General features: G+C 40.4%; 1 protein-coding gene across 1 annotated transcript in view; it reads left to right on the top strand.

Moving 5' to 3' along the window:
* Window positions 1-22,256, top strand: part of SDK1 (sidekick cell adhesion molecule 1) — a 640,423-nt gene that overhangs the window by 247,752 nt on the left and 370,415 nt on the right. The window contains exons 4-5 of the mRNA XM_067550834.1: window positions 6,723-6,829; window positions 11,854-12,001. Coding sequence (XP_067406935.1) covers window positions 6,723-6,829; window positions 11,854-12,001 — 255 coding nt within the window. The remainder of the gene's footprint in view (window positions 1-6,722; window positions 6,830-11,853; window positions 12,002-22,256) is intronic.

The following is a 22,256-nucleotide window of genomic DNA, read 5'->3' as shown; positions in this document are numbered from 1 at the left end:
TGGTATCTGAATTCAAGGGGACAACTTGTCATTTTAAAACTGTGGATCCTTCTGAAAATGGAAACATGCCTAAATCATAATAGCATCCTTCCAACCCATTGTGAGGAATATATGGTGTAGGTTCTGCTGTTGCATGGCAACATCTGCCTTTGTAGCTACTGACCAGAGCCTGTATTGGGGAATGGGAAAGATAGTATTTGGGACCAGCTTAATATGGACTTTCCCTGAATGTAGCATAAACAAAATGCATATACATTGACATGATCAATAATCACAGCATGCAAGTGGACATCACACTTAACAGTCAAGTGTGGAGGCAGTAAATGAATTAAATTATATGGGATCATACATATCCAACTATGGAGGCTGCTCCAAAGAAATCTGAAGAAGACTATAGATCACTCAGCCATGGCCTCCCTTACAAAAGTGTGGAAAAACTATGGCATCTTGAAATATATGGTGGTTTGACTGATGAAAAGCGTAGTTTTTTCCATAGTGACTTATTTATGTGGTTCCTGGGAAACTAATGCTTCTGACAAGAGGAAAATCAATGGCTTTGAGATATGGTGCTGGTGAGGACTCTTGTATATCTTTTGGACAAAAAAGAAAACATATGTTTGCGCTAGAAATATTAATGGAGAGAAATGGCCTCTCTTGTCAGAAATTAACAAATTGAAACTTATGTACTTTGGTAACATCAGGTGTAGAAATGGAAATAACCTTGAGAAAGTTATCATGGAAGTAATGGAGATGGGTCATTGTAATAGGGGACAACCAGCAAGGAGATAGATAGATGGTGTGTGGCAGATCACTGGAAGGTCAGCTGCTGAGTGTATGTAGTGAGAGATGGATTGCGAATGCTTCCAAAAATTTATGTCACCAGTATTCAGACATGAATAAATGAACTTTACACTTACATTTTAGCTCATCTTGAAAACGGGATGTTAGAGGAACTGATATATTGTCTCCTTTTCAAAAGAAAAAGTGTAGTAGGTTTCTAAGGGTATGTCTACACTGCCGAGTGAAGTCAACTTATTTAAAGTTGACTTTCAGCAGCTGATTTTTAGAAGTTACAGCAATGCGTACACACTACACTGTTTGCACAGATCTTGTGCGTCCACACTCACCACGCTTATTTCAACTTTCAAAGCAGTGCACTGTGGGTTGCTATCCCAAAATGCAACTAGCCACGGTGGCTGTTGGGACGAGTGTCATCGTCCCATGATGCAACACTGCTTCCCCCTCCCTTCTTCCACCAAACAAACAGGAAAACTGTTTTCGTGCCATTTTTTTACTCTGTGCGCTCGCCATTCCTGCAGAGATATGGAGCCAGCTCAACTCTGCACTATTATTTTGAGCATCACAAATACATCGCGGCTTATCATCGAGTATTTTTGAAGTAGAGCAAGAAGCCGAAGCACAGGCAACAGTGATGCCACCGAGGCTGCACTGCTACAAGCCATCGAGCAGAACAATTCATGATTGCTGCAGGCTGTAACGCATCATCTGCAGTCTCTGGAGTGCAGGTTCTGGTCCAAGGAAACAAGCACAGACTGGTGGGACCACATCGTTATGCAGCTGTGGGATGATGACCAGTAGCTGCAAAACTTTCGTATATGAAAGGCAACTTTCCTTGAACTGTGCTCGGAGCTGGCCCCATCCCTGAAGCTCGTGAATACTCGCTTGAGACAAGCTCTGACGGTGGAGAAGAGAGTTGCCATCGCCCTGTGGAAGCTGGCAACCCCTGACTGTTACTACTCAGTTGGGAATCAATTTGGAGTTGGTAAATCTACAGTGGGCACCGCCGTGATTCAAGTATGCAGGGCCATCAATAGACTTCTGCTACGAAGGGTAGTGACTTTGGGAAATATGCAGGGCACAGTGGATGGGTTTGCCATGATGGGATTCCCAAACTGCAGGGGGGCAATTGATGGGAAGCACATCCCTATCTTAGCGCCTGCCCATCTAGCAACTGAGTACATAAACCACAATGGGGTACTTTTCCATGGTCCTGGAGGGCCTTGTGGATCACAGGGGTTGCTTCACTGACATCTATGTGGGGTGGTCTGAATTTTCCCCGACCAAAAAATTCACATTGGGGGTGTGGAAATGCCCATAGTGATCCTGGGGGATCCTGCTTATTCCTTGCTCCCTTGGCTAATGAAGCCAAACACTGAGCACCTTGACAGCAACAAGGAGTGTTTTAATAACAGGTTAAGCAGTTGCAGAATGGTTGTAGAATGTGCCTTTGGGTGTTTAAAGGATGGATGGAGGAGTCTCTTCACTAGGCTGGACATGAGTGAAAAGAAGCTCCCTTCAGTTATATCTGCGTGCTGTGTTCTTCATAATGTATGTGAAGCGAAGGGTGAAAGGTTGGGCTGTGGAGGCAGAAAGACTGGCTGCCAATTATGAGCAGCCAGACGCCAGCTGTACGCTGAGAACTAACCGCGGAGCGCTTTGCATTAGGAAAGCTTTGAAAACCAAGTTCTGCAATGAGATGCAGGACTGATTTCTGTTCCTGTATATTGTTTGCCTTTGGTGAACATCTCTCCCCTCCCGCCTCGAATCGATATCTGTACCCTCCAAATCCCTCCAGAACAAAATATGATTTAATAAAGAAATGTGTTGAAATTATGCAAACTTTTATTTATGAACATTCAAGTCATGAGGGAAGGGGGCGAGTGTTCATTCACTGTCTCAAGGGGTAGGGTGGTAGCTTGCTGGCCAACTGTCAGTATGTTCGCCACTGCTTTCTGCTCACCTCCGCCGGGGTGGAGGTGAGCACGTATTGCAGCCTGGACAGTCTCCTCCGAGACCTCTTGGGGCGGAGGTGAGGGAGGGCAGCATAGCCCTCGGTTGAGAAGCACTATGGAGGGGCTGCAGTGGGACTTTGTCCTGCCTCCATTCCTCCTGAAGCTCCACAAGCCTCCGGAGCATGTCTGTCTGGTCCTGCATGATTCGCAGAATCTCCTGCATGGTACTGTGATCATGCTCCTGCATTTCTCTGCGACTCTCCCTGTCCGTATCCATATTCTGGGACAAGGTCAGCCTCCACATTCTGAGCTTGGTCTCTGCGGCCGCTGAGGCATTCATGAGCTCGCCAAACATGTCATCTCTTGGTTTTCCTTCCTCTTTCTAATCTGCAATAGTCTTTCTGCAGCATTTTTTGAGGGAGGGGCCGAGGTGTTTACAGAATGAAAAAAAATTAGCAGAGTGAAGAAAATGATAAAACTGCTACAATGTAGACAATACTCCCCATGCAGTGCACAGGGCAAACACAGACTCTCATTCCATTCCTGACATCCCAGAGGGGTCTGCTCACTGTGCCTTTACATAGGGGATCTGCGGACACTGGGGGTGGGGCGCGTGGTTATACGCTCCGCTTAAACCAAATAAAAGTAATTAAAGTGACTTGGTAGGACACTACAATGGGGAATACAAAGGTACAGGGCATCTGCTGTATAGCTCTGGTATTTTAAACATGCGCTGTCTTCCCTAGGTGACCATAAGTGATATCAGTCTCCTGAGGGTCACGCACGAGGAAAGGGAAGATTTGCTGCACGCAGTGGGGTACCAGCTGTGTTCTGCCATGATGCAGGCTCCCTTGATTGCAGCGTGGCGCTGCAAAGTATCCTACTGTGGAGGAAGGAACAAAATAGCCCTCCCCAGGAAGCTTTTGCAAAGGATAACAGATTACCTGCATGAAAGTTTCCATGAGATATCAACTGATGATTATCGGAGCATGTCTCATCACAGAAATAAACTGTTCCCTGGCTAACCCCCCAGTACAGTCACCGAAACGCCTGAAGTCCCCTTCCTAGTTCCCCCCTCCCCCCCCCCAATGTAAAAGGACAGAACTGCTAAGCAGAAAAACTCACCAGATGTACCTTCCCCGGGATCATTAGTGCTGTCCTGTGTGCTGCGGGACTGCTTTGGTGTCAGGAATATGTCCTGACTTTCAGGGAGAATGGACACCCTGCTCTCATGCATCCTGCTCTCCTCAGCCTCCTCCTCCTCCTCCTTGTCCACAGATTCCTTATCATTTTCCATGGACTGTGACCTAGCGGAGGTATCGATGCTGTGGGGCGGCACCGTGGTGGAATCGCCACTGAGAAGTGCATGCACCTCATCGTAGAAATGGCATGTTTTGGGCGAGGAGCCAGAACGGCTGTTAGCTTCCCTTGCTTTCTGATATGACTGACGCAGCTCCTTGATCTTCACATGGCACTGCTGCATGTCCCTCTTGTGTCCTTTCTCCAGCATGCCCTGGGATATCTTCCCATAAACGTCCAGATTCCTTTTGCTGGCTCTGAGCTGAGCCAGAACGGACTCCTCAACCCACAAACCGATGAGTTCTAAGACCTCTGGTCGACTCCATGCTGGAGCGCATTTGGGCTTTGCATAGCCATGAGGAGTACTCTCTCCACACTGGCAGGAAATTAAAATTAAAATCTTCCCGGGGGTTGAGGGGAGGGGACATTTCCTGGTAGCGTGACCACAGTACAGCACAGCGCGAATGTCCAGAGTGGTCACAAGGGGGCATTGTGGGATACCTCCCGGAGACCAATAAAGTTGATTTAAGTGAAGTTGTGTCTACACTGACACTAAACTGGATTAATAAATTCTAATTAGGTGCTACGCCACTTGCAGAGGTGATCTTATTAAGTTGACTTTTGCTGTTACTTAAGTCGACTTAACAGTAGTGCCAGTGGAGACGCAGGTGTTCGGAGATCGACGTAAGTGACTTTACGTCGACCTCCGTTACCAGTGTAGACCAGGCCTAAGACACTTTTAAAACGTGCTCATAATCCACTGGATTGTAACAGAATGATCCCCCAAAACTGAGGGAAACTCTCTCTTGTACATCCAGTTGCATTTAGGAGTTCCATTCCTGTGCTGGATATTTGGTAGGTGAATGGGACTGGAAAGGAAAAAGACCAAAGGCTTAGGTGCACTCCATTGGTTATAGGTTTAGTAACAACTCCCTGCCACAGTATACTTGTTTCAAGTGTAAGCAGATATCTGCATCATTATAGACCCATATGCTACAAAGATTTCATGGTAGGTTCATGCCAGAAAGTATGTCTCCACTTGCCCTACTTGACGTATGGTTAGACAGTAGACCCAGAGTGAGACGCCACCCTTAGGTAGATTTAGATGGTTTCTTCTTTGAAACTTTTAAAAGGTTTTCTTTCCTCGAGCCAGCAGATCATCACACTGGGCGTGTTTGAGAACAGTCTGAGAAAAGGACATCAAAGCATCACACTTCTGATCCACTGGATCTGTTCTACTGGCAGGAAAACTAACTTTGCAGCCCTTGCTTGGCGCAGATGAATACAGAAGAAACAGTTGTTTTAATTTTGGCTCCATTTAAAACACGAGAGGAAAAAAATCAATATTGACCAAATAGGAAAGAACAAAATCTTTAGAAAAAGTAAAATAAATAAATTTTATCTTGTAAGAGCTATACAGAAAAACTAACTATAAAAATGACTTGTTAAAGTCCAGTTAAGTGAGACTCTATTTTTTGTTGTTTATGGTGTTCAGTTTTAGTGTTCTGCTTAGCAAAAGAGACAAACATTAGTCATATTTGATTGCTGAAACTTACTGATTTTTAATCCATTGATTCTAGGCTATATAACCTAGATACAAATGTGTATTTGGTGGTAATTATGATACAGTAATCATAGCTGGTGACTCAATTCTTCATTTATTTTAAAAAATAACTTTCCCTACTTCCCTCATTTTCATACCATTTGATTCTGTTCATGGATTATTTATCTGTGTGTGTATGTGTGAGTGAGTGAGTGAATGAGAGAGAGAAAGAGAGAGAGAGAGACTTTTCTTCTAATGGAATAAAATGTTAAAGATTAAAATTCAGCAGTATTATTTTTTCTTATCTTTTCATAAAGGGTTTCATTAATCCTGCCATAAGATCTCCAGAAGGTGACCAGAGGGAATATGTACTGTGATTAATATTTGTTTAATGCAGGATTATCTATATTACTCAGATGTTTTATTCACATTAAAATTGTGCCTATCAGCTCATTTTCAAGTTGATTAATCGGATATAGTTGAATGAAGAAGATGAACAATTAGTAGACTAAATGACTTTTAAAGTGTGCTAAGGGACAGAACAAATACAATATATAATGCACCTTGTCTTTCTTAGTACTCTTATGAGTTAAGTTGGTCACGTAGTGTGGTAAAAGATGTTTCCACAACTGAGTTTTAATGTTGTTAGAAAGCTTTCCCAAGGCCATTATTTAGACTTCTGTTTTGTTATATCACCTCTGTGAAAAGTATTAGAGTTTTCTTACCTTATGTATGAAGGTAAATTGCATTGAGGGAAAAACTCAAATCAATATTACTAGGCAAAATGTGGAGTCTAGTTATTCTTATCATAAATGGATCTTAAGGCTGAAAGTTTAGCATGCAATTCAAATATTCTTGGATATGGTAAAGGATGTAATGTATCATGGGATCATAGATAATTTGAGTGTGCAAGTCATGCATCCATTTTTGTTCATGGGAAGGAGGTGCAAGATGTGTATGAGGCTGTGTAAAATGTTAGAGGAGCATGGGGAAACTCAACACAAAGTCTAAGAGTGGACAGAATACTCTCTTCTTAAGGCATGACCTGTTTTTGGAAATAGATAGTAACACTGCCATCAATAACACAGGATATGTTATAACTCTGCCTTTCTCTTTGTGTCTCACAGATACGTTATCCCAACCTTGCAGAGGTCTCATGCTGGGTTTTATCAATGTGTGGTGCGGAACAGGATGGGGGCACTCTTGCAAAGAAAATCTGAAGTTCAAGTGGCATGTATGTGTTATTTTGTAATTTATTAACAAACCAATTAATTTCTTATATGCAGGAAGAAAAATATAGCAGTAATGTTTGTTAATTCATTATGTCTTGAGATAGTAAATCATCTGTTTAAAAATTACTATATTGCAAGAAGTTTCTCATTGACAGTGGTTGCCATCTGGGAGCAAAGTTCAAACTGGAGTAGTGTGAAATGTTTGCAGCAAGTCTTGAATCACTCAAACCAAGACTGGATTAGAGGCTTGCTATGTCCCATTTCCAAATCCCATGGTCTTTTTGGATAGCCAGACAGTGGCTTCCCCTTCACACACAACTGCAGTAGACATAATCAGACTGGGTAAGGCAAGGACCTTCTGGAAAAGGAAAAAGAGAAATCTATAAGGGTGGTGTTATGCCAGGCACTGCTGCCTGTCAGTTCTGGATACCAGGTAAGGAATAAAAACACGCCCACTCCAATTAGGTACACTTATCTTTAATCATGTCTTACGTTCCAAACAGCAGAGGGAGACCCTAGGGCTCTGCGAAGTGGCTGCAGGTGAATGCCAGACACTCCAGGGTGAGTTCATGGCGGGGTCTCTGTGTCGTAGCTCGCATTTCAAGCTGTTATACAGCATAACATATTTACTCTAGGGAATAGCAGGGATTGGCTTATTCACAGCAACTAACTTGGCAAGCACTTTTGCTTTTCTTAGCACAAAACACAATTAGATAACGGGTTGCGAAACAGGCTATGTAATTGTGTTCTGCTCAACCGGTCCTGCCCAAACCTGCCACGTCATTTTCTCAAACGCATCACAACATCTTCTGTGACCTTCACTACAGGTGGTTTCAGAGGGGAGACAATATTTTGAGGCTGAACTATGCATAAATAAGTTCCAAAAAGTTAAAATGGCACAAACATGGAAGAATAATGGAGGGAGTTTATAGTTTAAAGTCTCTTATAACTGAGCTTTTAGTGTGTTGGATGTAAAGAAAGAAACTTTGACTATTTGGCGATGAACAAGAATTTAGTAGAAATCCATAAGGATTCTGAGAGATATGGTGATACTTCGGTGATTATGGCCAGCAAAGATACTAGTGTCTGAGAGAGAGGGACAGATTGCCTTCCCCAATGAATTGAAACACACAAAAAGGAGCTTTGAAGCTTATTTGTTATGGAACTGATATAAACGGCAGACAAGCACTGATTTTTTTTGCTTCCTATGTCCTCCAATTTTAGCAGCAGCCCCTATTTGCAGTGCCTTGCTCCTGGTGGGAAGGAGGAGGGAAAAGTGTGTCTCAATATAATTTAGTCTAAATATTCTCTTCTCACAGGAATAGTGAGAAGGCCCTGAGGCCTTCCTAAGAATCCATAAAGTTGTGTGGTACAGTCAGGGCCTTGCAAGAGAAGAAGGAAGCCTATAGAATTCCCTAGCCAACATACTAAGCCTAATGGAATGCTACCTACCTCTGGGTTTAGTAAAGGGCCTGCTACATCAGAAGATGAAAGATTTTGTTTCGCTGCTGTTTGTGGGGGAAAGGATGTCAGGTAAATTTTTAGCTCCAACACTGCCCTTTTAGTTTGGAGATAGTGGCCTTACCTGCCAATCCTTTCTTCCTGGTCTCCAACAACAGAAAACGAAAAGAGCAGCCAGTTGTCACACTCTACTCCCACACCCTTTCAAAGACCCCCCAAGAAGGAGACACTCTAGAGACAGCAGAAGGATAATAGAAGACCATCATGCCCTTCCTGAAGACACCAGTGATAGAGGCCTAGAGCATGAAGGAGGCAGGGAGCTATTAGGAAGACAGAGAATACCTGGGAAAGAGGCAGTTGGGATATTGTCTTGGAGGTTCCAATTAATCACCCTCACAATAGAAAATTAATGATTTTGTTCACAGTCGGTACCTCACTAACCAAACTCTGAGATTTTGTTCCTGAACATGATTGTGAACCAAATCTTGCAGGATGTGCATACCTGTAGTTCAGACTACAAAAGCTAGCAAACTTGACCTCTAATTTGACTTTCACTTGGAAATTTTAGTTGATTTTCTCAATCATTGGTGCTGAGTTACCTGACTTGTAAGGTATGAAAGATCTCAAAATTCTGTGTACTTTTATTTCTTTTGTCAATATCTAGAAAATATAAATCAAATACATTGTTTAATAGTGTTTTAAAAGAATTAGATTCTGATCAATACATTACTCTTTTAAAAGTATGTTTGAACATGTGCTAACTTTAGTTTTAAATTCATTTTATTTCCCATCATCCTCTTTTCACCAAAACAATAGCATTTTTAAAGTAAATATTTCAAAATCTATAAGTAAAATACCATTTGCTTGCACACTACATGTTAGCTGTCTGATGCATAGACTATAGCACCTTAGGGTACATAACTAGAAGGTCAGCGATAGTAAAATGGATAATGCTTGATAAATGGAAGTAAGATTAAGTAGATGAGTTGAAATTTTTATTAGTCATAACCATTTTCAAGGAAGTGATTAGACTGAATAACTATGTCATAAGGGAAAATGCATAGGATTTTTATCTTTCCTGTACTTTAAAATAAAAAGTGATTGTGAGAATAATACATTGCACTTATACAGTGCTTAACAAAGTTCAAGTAATTTATCCCTTAAAACATCAGTCTCCAATAAGCATTATTATTATCCTAGTTTTACAGATATGGAGACTGACACAGAGGGTTTAAGTGATTTGTCCAAGGTCACACACCAACTCAATAGCAAAAACGAGATTAGGATTTGTGGACTGAGCATAAGATTGGGATTTCCTAAGGGTATGCTGCATTCATTTTTCAGAACATAAAAATACTATAAAACTGTTTTCCAAACAAAAAAAAAAAAAAAAAAAAAGAAAGAAAGAAACAAAACAGGAGTAGAGGAGATAAAGTATGAACTATAATAGCACAACTGGAATTGTGTTGTAAGGATAAATGTAAGCGTCTCTGTTTTGATGGTTATACCCAAATGATCAATACATGCAATTTCACAAAACAGTGATTTCCCAAATCAGACATATCTTTGGAAGTAAAACTTCCATCTCCGAAGGACAGAATGAGTCCTGCTCATTTTAGCTTGGTTAGACTTGTCTCTAATAGCAATCCCACAAGATGTGATGTTCTATACCTATAATCAAGTGGCACCCAAGGAAGGTGTGAAATTCTTTCCTACTTTTGAAAATATTGGAAATAAAAATTAGAGAAATTACTTCTACTTTGGTCTTCACAACTGAATGTCCCCTGATTAGTATACATGAGGGACAAATGTGTCAGCTACAGTAGAAAATAGCTTTTGGAAAATCACTTTGATACATTGTTGAATTATCTCTGTAAAATATGATCATTAACATTTAATTTTACTGTAATATTAATCCGTGTCATCATTTTAACAAAATTAAATACCAAAAAAACAATTTTGGTAACACGAGTCTGACCTACTATAAATAACACAAATCTGGAAACTCAGCATCCAAAGTTCCATTCCTCCAGATTAAAATATCATAGAAGTTTTTTAAAAGTGTGCTAAATCCCAGGGACTGGATTTAGGTACCTAGTAGTGACTGCTGCTACTGTATTTTATGACTAATTATTTGTAAAATTTTAATTTCTAAATCTAAATTGTTTTGAACAATATGCATGCAGTGAAGCACCTCTGACTTTGTAGTGTTTTATTGTTGTGTCATTTTTACAGTATAAAAGCCATCCACTTTTTTTCAGTTCATGGTCAGACAAATTAGTTAAGATATAAACGAGTGGGAAAAGATGTTTATAAAAAAATGCTGACCAATTCTTTTTGGGTTTAAAAATTCCTGAATTCTGAAGGCTAGACTACTCACATGACACTGAGATTAATTAGAACTACCTACATGGTTCAAAACTTCTTTTCAAGTAGGCGATCTGATTAGTTATAAAAAAAAATGTGAAGCAACAATGCTGATTATGTCAGAATATGTAGCTTGAAAATCACAAAGATGATTAAAACCCTTTTAAAAATACTATGTGTTTTTTCTTCCTGCTTTTGTTTTGTCTTTTGTCTCTTACTTCCATCCTTAGACAGGGCTGCAGGTTCATGCTCTTCTGCCCTTTCTGCATCCTTTTCTGCTCCAGAGAATTTGAATAGCGACTCCTTGGCCTTTGGGAGATGGGAATTCACTAAGTAAACCAAAACAGTTATTTCTATGCACCAACTTGTTAATTTCTTTAGAGGTAAGAAAAGTAGAAACCTGCAGCCCAAAGGATGGAAGTAAGAGACAAAAGACAAAACAAGAGAAGTAAGAAAAAACAACAAAGTGTTTTTAAATGGACTTCAAACTCCCTGGTTGCCCATAAAACTATAAGCTATATGGGGACACTTGTGGGAGGACCCATAGTAGAAGTTTGTATTTTTTTTTAAATGTCAGATAAACAGATGGGGTGTTCAGGTCATGGAAGCAGGCCAGCAGAACCAACAGCTAATGAAATATTGCAGATAACCATGGTCTTCATCCTGCAGTTATAGCCAAGTGAGCTCCACCAATGTGAATCTGATTGCCTACTGATGTAAATAGACCATGATACAGCTATGCCTATGGGTAGACTAAAGGAAAAGAGCACTAGAGTAGCATGACCAGAAAGACTTGGGAGCAAGAAAACTGTGTGAAAGACTTCATAAAACTTTTATACTACTTTTGCATTTACACTAGGTATTATTTTATATGGTATAAAAATATATTCCAAAAATTATTTGTACATTAAAAATGACACTTTCTGGTTAAAAAAAAAGTCAGTTATTACAATAGGACATGTTTAATCTTGTGGCAGAGCTGAATGATACACTTCTTGTGTGCGTTGGAGGTACTTTGTTTTTTCTTGTGCCTTACCACATTCCTGAAATCTGCATTAATCAATACTACAGTCATATAATTTTGCTTAATGATGGCAATGCCATTGATTCTGTTGTAAAAGATAACTTTCTTTCTCTGATGCCTTAAAAAAAAAGGAGTAGAAAGTTCCAGGACTTTGAATATAACTTTTCTCTGCAGATATGGGAAATTTCATGGACACAGACCAGAGAAAAACAGTGTCACAAGGACAAGCAGCAGTTCTAAACTTCCTGCACATCGTCAGCTATCCCAGACCACAAGTGACTTGGTTTAGAGATGGACACAAGATTATTCCAAGCAGCAGAATGTAAGTTGTTGTGAAGTTCAAAAAATGTAAGATGTGAAATATGCCTAATTACATTTGATAACAGCTTACAATTTAAGCAGGCTAATTAAAGTTTAAAGAGAATGAAGTAGTCTAGCTCATCCTCAGTTTGAGACAAATGGCTATGTAAAGACTGGCTCTGAAATTCCTAAGTAATTCAGCAAAATAATTCATGTGATCTTAATGCTTGTTGTACAGCAGCAGGCAATGGTAATGGAGAATGGCAGTTTTCTTCACCTCCCATTCATTTTCATGGTGTGTGTCAAAGAAGTGAGTTTTGTTTGTCCCTGAATTGTATTTACTTGAATGAACTAATTTAATTAATTCTGGTATTTACTTATAAGGCTGCCTTTTATATTGATCTCTTCTTGATGCTATTTTCCTTGACAATAAAACTGTAATCACTGTTATTTCTCTTTATCCTTTTATCCTACAGCAGTTTTATTTCCTTTGGTCTAATTAGCAGTTCAACCACTCATGGCAAGGTTGTTGCACTTTGATTAGCTAAGCATTATCTCAAGGTGTGCTAGTTTATCCCTTACCTAAGACATTTAAAATGCCAACTTCTATCATTACACTCATGGTTTTATTTAAAGCTTCATGTGTTTAGCTGGAACATTTTAAAAATATTTTGTGCCTACCTCCCTATCAAATTTAATAGAGAATTACTGGATTATCAAGGTTTTTGGTGAATGAGAATTTCCAAAGGATCTAGGAGTTGGCAGTTTATGGTGATAGAGATATTTTTAGGGTTCCAAGATAGATGCTGAGTGCTAAGAATTCTTAGTAGGGAAAAAAGGCTTTTGAGTTTGATTTTTAATTGTAGAGTCATACTGTGTAATAAGAACATAGGAACAACCATACTGGGTCAGACCAATGATCCATATAGCCCAGTGTCTCTGACAATGGCCAGTGCCAGATGTTTCAGAGGAAATGAACAGAACCAGACAATTTCAAGAGATCCATCCCTTGTTGTCCAGACCCATCTTCTGGCAGTTGGATGTTTAGGGACACCAGGAGCATGCAGTTTTGTCCCTGATCATCTTGGTTAATCCACTTGCAATCCACTTATACGCTTTTAAAACATGAAAGCTAGTATTACAGGCTTTTTTGCAAGTCAGTCGGAATTAGTGGTAAGGGACGTGGTGCAGTTCTGTAATGGTTTATGACTATGTGGCCTGCTAATTGGGGTATTTACTGTATGGTTATATTAAGTTATTGGAACATTTACTGTATGTATATATTAGTTTAATTTAATAGCAGGTTGCTGGGGAAACAAGATGGAAGCCAAAACAGTGGTTCCAGATGAAACACCTCCTGGTAAACACTTCGGTGGGGCTGAAAGACAATGCCTGAGCTCTTAACTTTGAAGAATATACTTTGTCGACTCCAGCCACATTACTAAGCTTGTTTTGCCAATGCTGGGAACAAACAGATCAAAAGAAGTACAAGTAGTTGAAAAGTCTCTCTGTCCAGAGGTCAGGCATTTGTCTGGGGACTGTTTGCGGAGAACAGATTGACACAAGCAGACATTGGTTTGCATGCCTGAAGACACACAGCCTTCCTAGGCCTTCCATCACAGGGTTGGAGGGCTTTAAGTAAGATAGACATGCATATAGGCTGGCTGTTATTTTAAAATCCTATTTCTCTCATGTTATGCTTTTTCCAACTGCTAAGATTAAACAATACTTTGATTTTAAAAGGTTGTTTTGGTTCTCCGTGTTGACCACTGGTCACAGGCTCCTGACAGGAAGAACTGCAGGTATCCGAACTGAGTCAGACCTATCAGGATATGTGTAGTGGATCCACAGGGTACTGTCACCCAGGACCTAGTCTAAGAATGGGAAAATCACACGATTCCACTTTGAGAGAAGTGAAGGCATAAAACCTGAAGCATGAGGGGGTGCAGTCAGAGGCAAGAAAAGGTGTCAGAGGTGCAGCTAGCCCTCTAACTGTGACAAATATGAAATGCCTCCTTTATGGGGACTGAACTTGTCTCTGGGCAAAAGTGCCATTTTTTGAGCATTAGCCCTCCAGCTTTAAATAAGGCCTTATGTACACATAAATTGTATCAATTTAACTGAATCAGTTTAGAAACTGATCTGGTTAGATTGTTTCAACCTTTTGTGTGGATGCTCTTAAATTGGTTTGAGTGCCTTATTGTAGCAAAGAGGCGTGGCCTCCCTCGGAGATTGACAGCAAGGGAGGGACAGACACTCCCTGTAAAAGACACACCCATCAAGCCAGAAGCAGAGGGGTGGGACAGAGACAGGAAGTACAAAAGGCGGGCTCTGCAGCTTGGTTGCGGTGGAGTTGCTGAGGAGGATTGACAGATCTCGACAGCTCTGAGAGCCAAAGGCGCTGCTGTGGCTGCTGCCTGTATGACTGGCCTGGGCCGCTGACCAACTGTGAGCCAGAGGAGCTGCTGAGGCTGCCAACTGAGGACTGGCCTGAGCCACTGACTGATGGGGAGACAGAGAAGCTACTGGGACTGCCACCTGAGGACTGAGTGAACCATAAACCAACTAAGAGCCAGATGAGCTGCTGGGACTGCCATTTCCAGAGTACTCCAGGGAGACAGAGGATAACCCTGAGCTGCAGGAACAATAGAAAGTAGGTGTAGGAAATATCCCAGTGGTAGCCGACACTGCCATCTCTGGCACTGCTCCTGCCCGAGCACTGATGGGCACGTTTCAGCCGGAGCTGTGCCGATGCAGTGATGGAGCACTCCACCACTGTCAGGGCCCTGGGCTAGGACTGGGTGGAGTAGGGTGGGGCCAGATCCCCCTACCCCTTTCCACCCCAGTCCTGGGGTGGAAGACTCCACCCACTAGGCCAGGAGGCCTGTGGTTGGTGCTCACCCCTGCCTGTGAGGTCTCGATTGTGTGAGTGCTCCCTCCTGCCTGGGAAGCCTAGACTGTGCTGATGCTCATCCCTGCCCAAGCCCCTAGACTGTGTTAGTGCTCACCCCGCCCGAGCCCTTTGATTGTTTGGTTCCCCGCACTACCTGAGGCTTGGGCTTACAAACTCACTACTGCTCTACCCTTCCAGAGGGTTGGAGTTCTGGAGACTGCTAACTTCCCTTGTTGACAGACTGTCGTTCTAGGACTGTGTTGCAGTCACTTGGAGATTGACAGTCAGGAGGGCCCCGCACTCCTATAGGCCTATATTTATATTCCTAAATCAATACAAATCACTTTAAATCCTATTTAAGAGTGTGCACTGAATGTGCTTGCACCCCTCTAGCTAAATCAATCAGTTAGTCAATCAGCTACACTATTTCCCAGTTATGACAACATTACACTTTATGTAGGCTGATGAAACACTCAGGGTGTGTCTACACTGCAATTAAAAACCTGTGACTGCCCGTGCCAGCTGACTCGGACTTGTGGGGCTCAGGTTAAGGGACTGTTTAATTGCATTCTAGACATTTGGGCTCAAGCAACAGCCCGAGCTCTTGGACCCTCCCACCTCCTAAGCTCTTAGAACCCAGGTTCCAGCTCGAGCCCAGACATCCACACTGCAATTTAACACCACTTCGCCTGATTCACCTGGCATGGGCCAGCCACAGGTGTCTTAATTGCAGTGTAGACATATGCTCAGTGCCCAAACTGGAGAGAGCACAGGTGATTATTCCATGCTGAAACGTCTTCTTATCACTGCCCCAAAGAGAAAGTTGTCTCTGTCATATTTTCCCTGTAACATCACTTAAGAAAACCGTTGGCTCAAATACCTCTTGGAACTGCTTCGCATTTACACTAACGCCTCTCTACTGTTTTGGCGGTGTAACGGGGACTTAAAATAAGCATAATTTAAAGTTACACCCCCCTTTAAAATCCCTTTGTATTTCCAGAATGGTGTAAATAGGTGTTAGGAAGATGAGAATCAGGCCCATTAGGAATACAGGGATAACTACCACAATTGAATAGAATTTACATTGCTCTAATGGAAGTCCAGGTGAGTGTACAGGCTTTGTCATTATTGTAGAAACATGAAAGATCAAAATTAAGAATAGTTATGCAAAAATATGAATTCTTCAGCTATTGGTAAGAATCTGTCATTTAATTTTCCATTATTGGCACTGCAGTTCACATAGCAGTTTTAAAGCAGCTAATGCTCATTAATTTGTTTTTTTAAATTGATATTTTAATTTTCAATTTTTTTTCCTGCCAGTGTATGTTAATGGTTCTGCTGAGCCTGTTTAGCATTCCAATCTTAATTTGTTTCTAGGAAACTCAGGTAACAGAGGATATATTATTGCATTGTCATAAACTATGACATAACTTCATTATTTTGGAGGTATTTTACAAATATATGGAATAGGATTAGCTTTTGTTCTGTATCTTTTCTAATGTTAGCTTCACATCTTAGCATGGTCTCCAGTTCCAGCAAATACTTTTTGAAGTCAGGATAAGCAAAGATAATAGACCAATTTCTTATTCCTCTTACTAGGTCATTAGGCTGAAAATTGTCAGTTGTTTAGACTGGAGAAAAAAACATTATGATTCAGTGGATAGATTAGTCTTCACTTTCTTTCACAAGTGAAAAGTCATGATGGTAATCCTGCTGTGTGAGAGTGCAGAGCTGTGATATTTACTGGGACGGGGCTTCCTTTTTTGATATAGGCAATTTCTTTCAAACAGAGTGAATTTTAATTAATTTAAATGGCAGTGTAATTCATGGGAGAAAGATTATTCGACTTTGTAGCAGATAATTGTGTGTTAATTCAGATGTTAACCAGTAGCTTAGCTGCATTGATGAGATAACATATTCTGAAATTGTGTTAAAGCCGTAGGATATAGATTAGAATAATGACTGTTAATTTTTACAAGCTTTTCACTTGCAAATCCACTCTGAAGACCTTTAGTTCCTGCTGCATAGAATCACAGGTGGGCTAACTTAAAGATAACAAAACTGTATGGCATTTATCATGTCTAGTAAGAGGCCTTTCATATAGTCATGGTGTTGCTGATAAAATTCCTGATATAAGATGACTGATATGCCACGGTAGATTTATTCAAGTAACACAATGGTGTATATTTACAGTATTTCAAAGCTCCTGAGTTTGTTTTCTTTCCACCCTATTTCTGCGTATTCGTGTGTAGTGTATAATTCAACAAATCAGTATAAATTTTGGCTTTCATCAAAGTCTTAATTTGATATTTTAAAGGGATGTTTGTGCATCATCAAAGAAAAGCCAAGTTATTTCTCCTTCTATAAAGTTTGTTCATAATTCTTCTTAGAATAAGGGAAACTTGACAGTGTATGCAGATAAATTTGTATGGTGGCCAAAAAAAGGTGTATTCATGTAAAAACATCATCAAAGATTAGAATGTTTTGTTCATTATTTTATTATGAATCCTGGTTTAGAAAAGGATTATGAAAATCTTATTTGTAGTACAGAGGTTCTGCTACCCAAGTCACCAGTTTACTTGCTGCATTGTTTCCTCTAGGGCAGTGGTTCTCAACCTTTCTAGACTACTGTACCCCTTTCAGGAGTTTGATTTTTCTTGAATATCCCAAGTTTCACCTCACTTACAAAATCAGACATAAAAATACAAGCAAACTATTACTGATAAATTGATCATTTTCTCACTGTCTGTAAGAAATTTTAGTTTGTACTGACTTCGCTAGTGTTTTTTATGTAGCCTGTTGCAAAATGAGGCACATATCTAGATCAGTTGATGTACACCCTGGAAGACCTCTCTGTACCCGCAGGGGTACGCATACCCTGGTTGAGAACCCCTGCTCTAGTATGTCCAACTCTTCTCAGCTGTTAATAGGCCCTTTGGATTTTTGTTATGAAGCAAAAATATTTGGGGACCAAACTATATATTGTAGAATGTTGGTCAAATATGTTGCTGTTCAGAAATACTTTTCATATGTAGCTGCTAGTTTATTTCTTCCAGGAAGTGATAACTTTATTCAACTCTCAAAGTAAATTTGAGAAAGTATAGGAAAAAGTGAAAATTCAATAGAAAGACTACTGTTGACTTCAGTGGACTTTGAATCAGGGCCTTAAATGTTGTAGCACAAGACCAAACTTGGGGGTAGGGCACAAAGGGTTGAAGTGACACAGCTATAAAGTTGCTACTTGCAGGTACTGCAGATTAGGTGTCAAGAAAGGCAGGAACAGTGTAAACCTTCATTTGAGAGGAAAATGACTGGAAAGGGGCACTTGGTAGAGGATGGAACCAAAAGTTATCCAGAGAAATATTTTTTTCTCTATGGCTAAACTGTTTTTTGCTTTGGAAATTTACAATTTCTCAGGCAATTGGCCTCTGGTTTAAGTTGTCTTCCTTCTTTAACATTTCTGTTCTGTGAAATCCATTCTCCCCTTAATACACACATGCAACTCTCATTAAAATGTGGATCTGAACACCAAGAGCCTGGATTTGAACACCAAGAGCCTGACTTTCAGCTCCTAATTGGATGCATTTTGGCACAAATCCATAATAAAAGGTGCTGCTTTTTAGCTACACATGCATAAATCAGTGACTTTCACACATCCATCCACAGATATACATGCAAAAGTATGCATGCCAACCTAGAGCAGAAAATCAAGTCTTTATTGTCCAAAGTCATGTCCCAAAAACAAAGAAAAATCTGTAGATGCCTTTATGGGCATGACTTCTTGGTGCCCTGCACTGGTATTTATAACTGAAAATTTAAAATGAAATATTAAATGCATGAGGCTACATCATCACTTGAATATCTTCTCTGAGCAAGAGGTTTCATTCATTGTGCTGCCCTCAGAACATCCTGGAAGCAGTTTGTGACTATGAGGGTACGTATACACTGCCATTAGAGGTGTGACTGCTGTTCATATAGATACACCTGAGCTAGCTTTGATCTTTCTACAATAACAATAGTGGTAAAGCTGCAGCAGCGTGGGCAGCAACTGCTGAAGTATGTATCCAGGGTCCTGAGTGGGCAGGACTTTTCCATACCACTGCCAGTGCTGCCATGGCTTTACTGCTATTGTTGCTTGGTCTAACTGGATCATAACTAGTTGGGGTAAGTCTGGAGGTTCTGCAGACACAGCTCCTGATTGCAATGTAGACAATCTCTGAAAGGGACATTGACTTCAATGAGACTTAAGCATATACATACAGTTAAGAACATGCTTAGCTTACGTGCCCTTTCTAAATATGGATGCTTTCCTATATTAGAGCCTTTGTGATTTTCACTATGGAACCTCAGTTTTGCATAATGTTTGCTTTTCATTTATACTATTTTGCATCTTTGCTCCCCATGCCGTTTCTATATGTAAAAAACAGTAAAGATTTACTCACTAAAAACCACCTCTACCTGTTTCTGAAGTGCTGTTCAGCACCAGTCTGACTATCAGGAAAACCTGACAACTTCATTTGGAGCATGGCCGGTAGCTAAGGTTGATGAAGAGTCTGGCCTGTGATGTTTGTATGGTGGAGAAGGAGGATGGAGGTAGTAGTAAAGATAAACTTGCACTCTGTTGCTTGGGAAATAGGAAAGGAGAGTGAGGAGGAATCTGTTCCTTGATAGAAACATAATTCAATGCTCTCCTGGAGGAAATTAGGGTCAAATTTGTTCACTGATTCATAGATTATAAAGCCAGAAGGGACCATTGTGATCATCGAGCCTGACTTCCTGCATAACACAATTAACAGAACTTCCCTGAATTAATTCCTGTTTGAAATAGAGCATATCTTTTAGAAAAATCCAATCTTGATTTAAAAATTGCCAGTGATGGAGAATCCACCACAATCTGCGGTAAATGGTTTCAATGGTTCCTTACTCTCACCATTAAAAATGTGCACCTTATTTCCAGTCTGAATTTGTCTAGTTTCAACTTCTAGCCATTGGATCTTGTTATACCTTTTGTCTGCTAAATTGAAAGTCCATTATCAAATTTCTGTTTCCCATGTATGTGCTTATAGACTATGGTCAAGTCACCCCTTAACTTTCTCCTTGTTATGCTAAATACATTGAGCTCCTTGAGTCTCTAACTATAAGGCATGTTTTCCATCCCTTAATCATTCTCATGGCATTTCTGTGAATTCTCTCCAATTTATCAACATCCTTCCTGAATTGTGGACATGTAATAATTTTGATGGAATATAGGGACCTAAAGATGTTAATATAACCCAGTCCAATATTAAACAAGGTTTGAGGTTTGCTATACAGAGATCTCAACCTGCTTAGCACCATGGCAAACTCCCCATTAAAAATCCTTTTAAATCTTTTATTAAAGATACGGAAAAGTGGTTATAGCATTCGAAATATAAGGTATTAAATAAGGCTTTTCTTTTTTTAGCAACCTTCATTGTTCCTTTTCCCTTTAGTGGAGAGAGCTTTTAGAAAGGGAAAAAAAACCCAAACCATTTGTTTTGACATTTTCTTAAATGGTATTAAAAATGGTAATAACTGTCCTTTTGGGGAAAAAAGTTAGTAGAGAGAGGCTGGAGCTGTCATTGCTGCATATGTTAAAGTCTGCTCCTGTTTCCTAGAAGAGAAAAAAAAGACAAACAGATGCACAAGCAGAGAGAAAAGAACAGTAAAGATAGACTATGCAGACTCTGGTGTTGGCTCTTTCTTGTATCCTCACTGGTGGAGAAACACAGGCATAGCACATGTTCTTATCAGCCACTTGAGATCTGGCAAATTAGTACCAGCATCAGGCTATTTAGAGCATTGCTTGTAGTTGCCTCTTTCTGATCACAGGCTTACAGCAGTGTTGCAAATATACAGTCTTGCCTGGCTAAGCCAGACTCTTATTAGATAGAAGGTAAAAATAGAGGGACAGGAAAGAGAAGAAATATGATGGGGAAGGAAAAGGACACATGCAGGTAGGGATAAGGGGAGACAGTCTCTCATCCCTGGTGGTATTTGGGATTTAGCTGGAGATGGTGGAGGTGGCGATGTCATCTGGGTCCCCCTCTCTCTCTGGCCCAGTCTGGACAGGAAATCTAGTGACAGGGTGGCGGCCATGGTGGTGAAGTTCACTCCAGTAGACAATCTTTCTTCCAAAGTCCCTTCCTTTAAGGACCCCAAAAGGGAGTGATGTTGGAATAGCCCATCCCCTCATTATTTTGTCCATCAGTTAGGCCTAAATTCTGACATACCAATTTTGATTTCCAGTTCTCTACTCCTCTTGTTTACCAGTCATAGTCTTAACTCAGTCCTTGAGTGATATCATTAAGCCTTTGTGTTATCCTAATTTAGTCTGTCTCACTTTTGCATCTTTCCCATCAACATTTATCGTTATAGTTTATTGTGACATTTTGTAAACTTTCACTCACTTTTTACAGTTGAGTTCACAGTTAGAGTACATTTGTAGGCCCAGTTATTACAATGTACACCAGAACTGGACACATTATTCCAGCAGCAATTGCACCGGAGCCAAATACAGAGGTAATAAAAACTTCTTACTCCACCTTGATAGTCCCCTGTTTATACATGCAAGGATTGCATTAACCATTTTGGTCATAGTGTCACACTGGGAGCTCATGTAGAGCTGATTTTTCCACCGCGACCCCCAAGTCTTTTTCAGAGTCACTGCTTCCAAGGATAGAGCCCCCATCCTGTAAGTATGGCTTATGTTCTTTGTTCCTGAATGTATAACCTTACATTTGGTCATATTAAAATGCATATTGTTTCCTTGTGCCCAGATCACTCAGTATCAGTGAACTGTCTTTGTTATTTACCCCTTCCCCAATTTGTGTCATCTGCAAACTTTACCAGTCATGATTTTGTTTTCTTCCAGGTAATTGATAAATATGTTAAATACTATAAAGTCAAGAACTGATTTGTGTGGACCTTGATTAGAAACACTGCTTTACTTGATGATTCCCTGTTAACAGTTACATTTTGAGACTTGGCTGTTAGCCTGATTTTAATCAATTTAATGTGTCTCAAGTTAATTTTGTATCATTCCAGTTTTTTAAATCAAAATGCTTTACAGAAGTCTAAGTATATTACATCACCACTATTACCTTTATCAACCAAACTTGTAATATTGTCTGTTACGAGGCTTGTAACTCCGCCCCCCTCCTCCCTTTGAGGGCAGGGGACAGGGCATTGGACCCTGAAGTTGGGTCTAATTTCCCACCCTGTGTTTCAGGGTAGTTTCACATAATGGCCCGAGTCAATATGGCTACCCTTGCAGTCTGAGCTGTGTGGCCTAGTGGCCAGTCTCAGTAGGGATGGTCCTGGTTTGCAGGGCAACAAGGCCTATTGGCTGAAATCAATAAAGTGT

The sequence above is a fragment of the Emydura macquarii genome, unplaced genomic scaffold, assembly GCF_026122565.2.
Source record: "Emydura macquarii macquarii isolate MOO-44397 ecotype Brisbane River unplaced genomic scaffold, CSIRO-AGI_Emac_v2 contig_1348, whole genome shotgun sequence".
NCBI lineage: Eukaryota > Metazoa > Chordata > Testudines > Chelidae > Emydura > Emydura macquarii.
The sequence above is the reverse complement of the archived record's forward strand: the minus strand, read 5'-3'. Positions and strand labels throughout refer to the sequence as shown.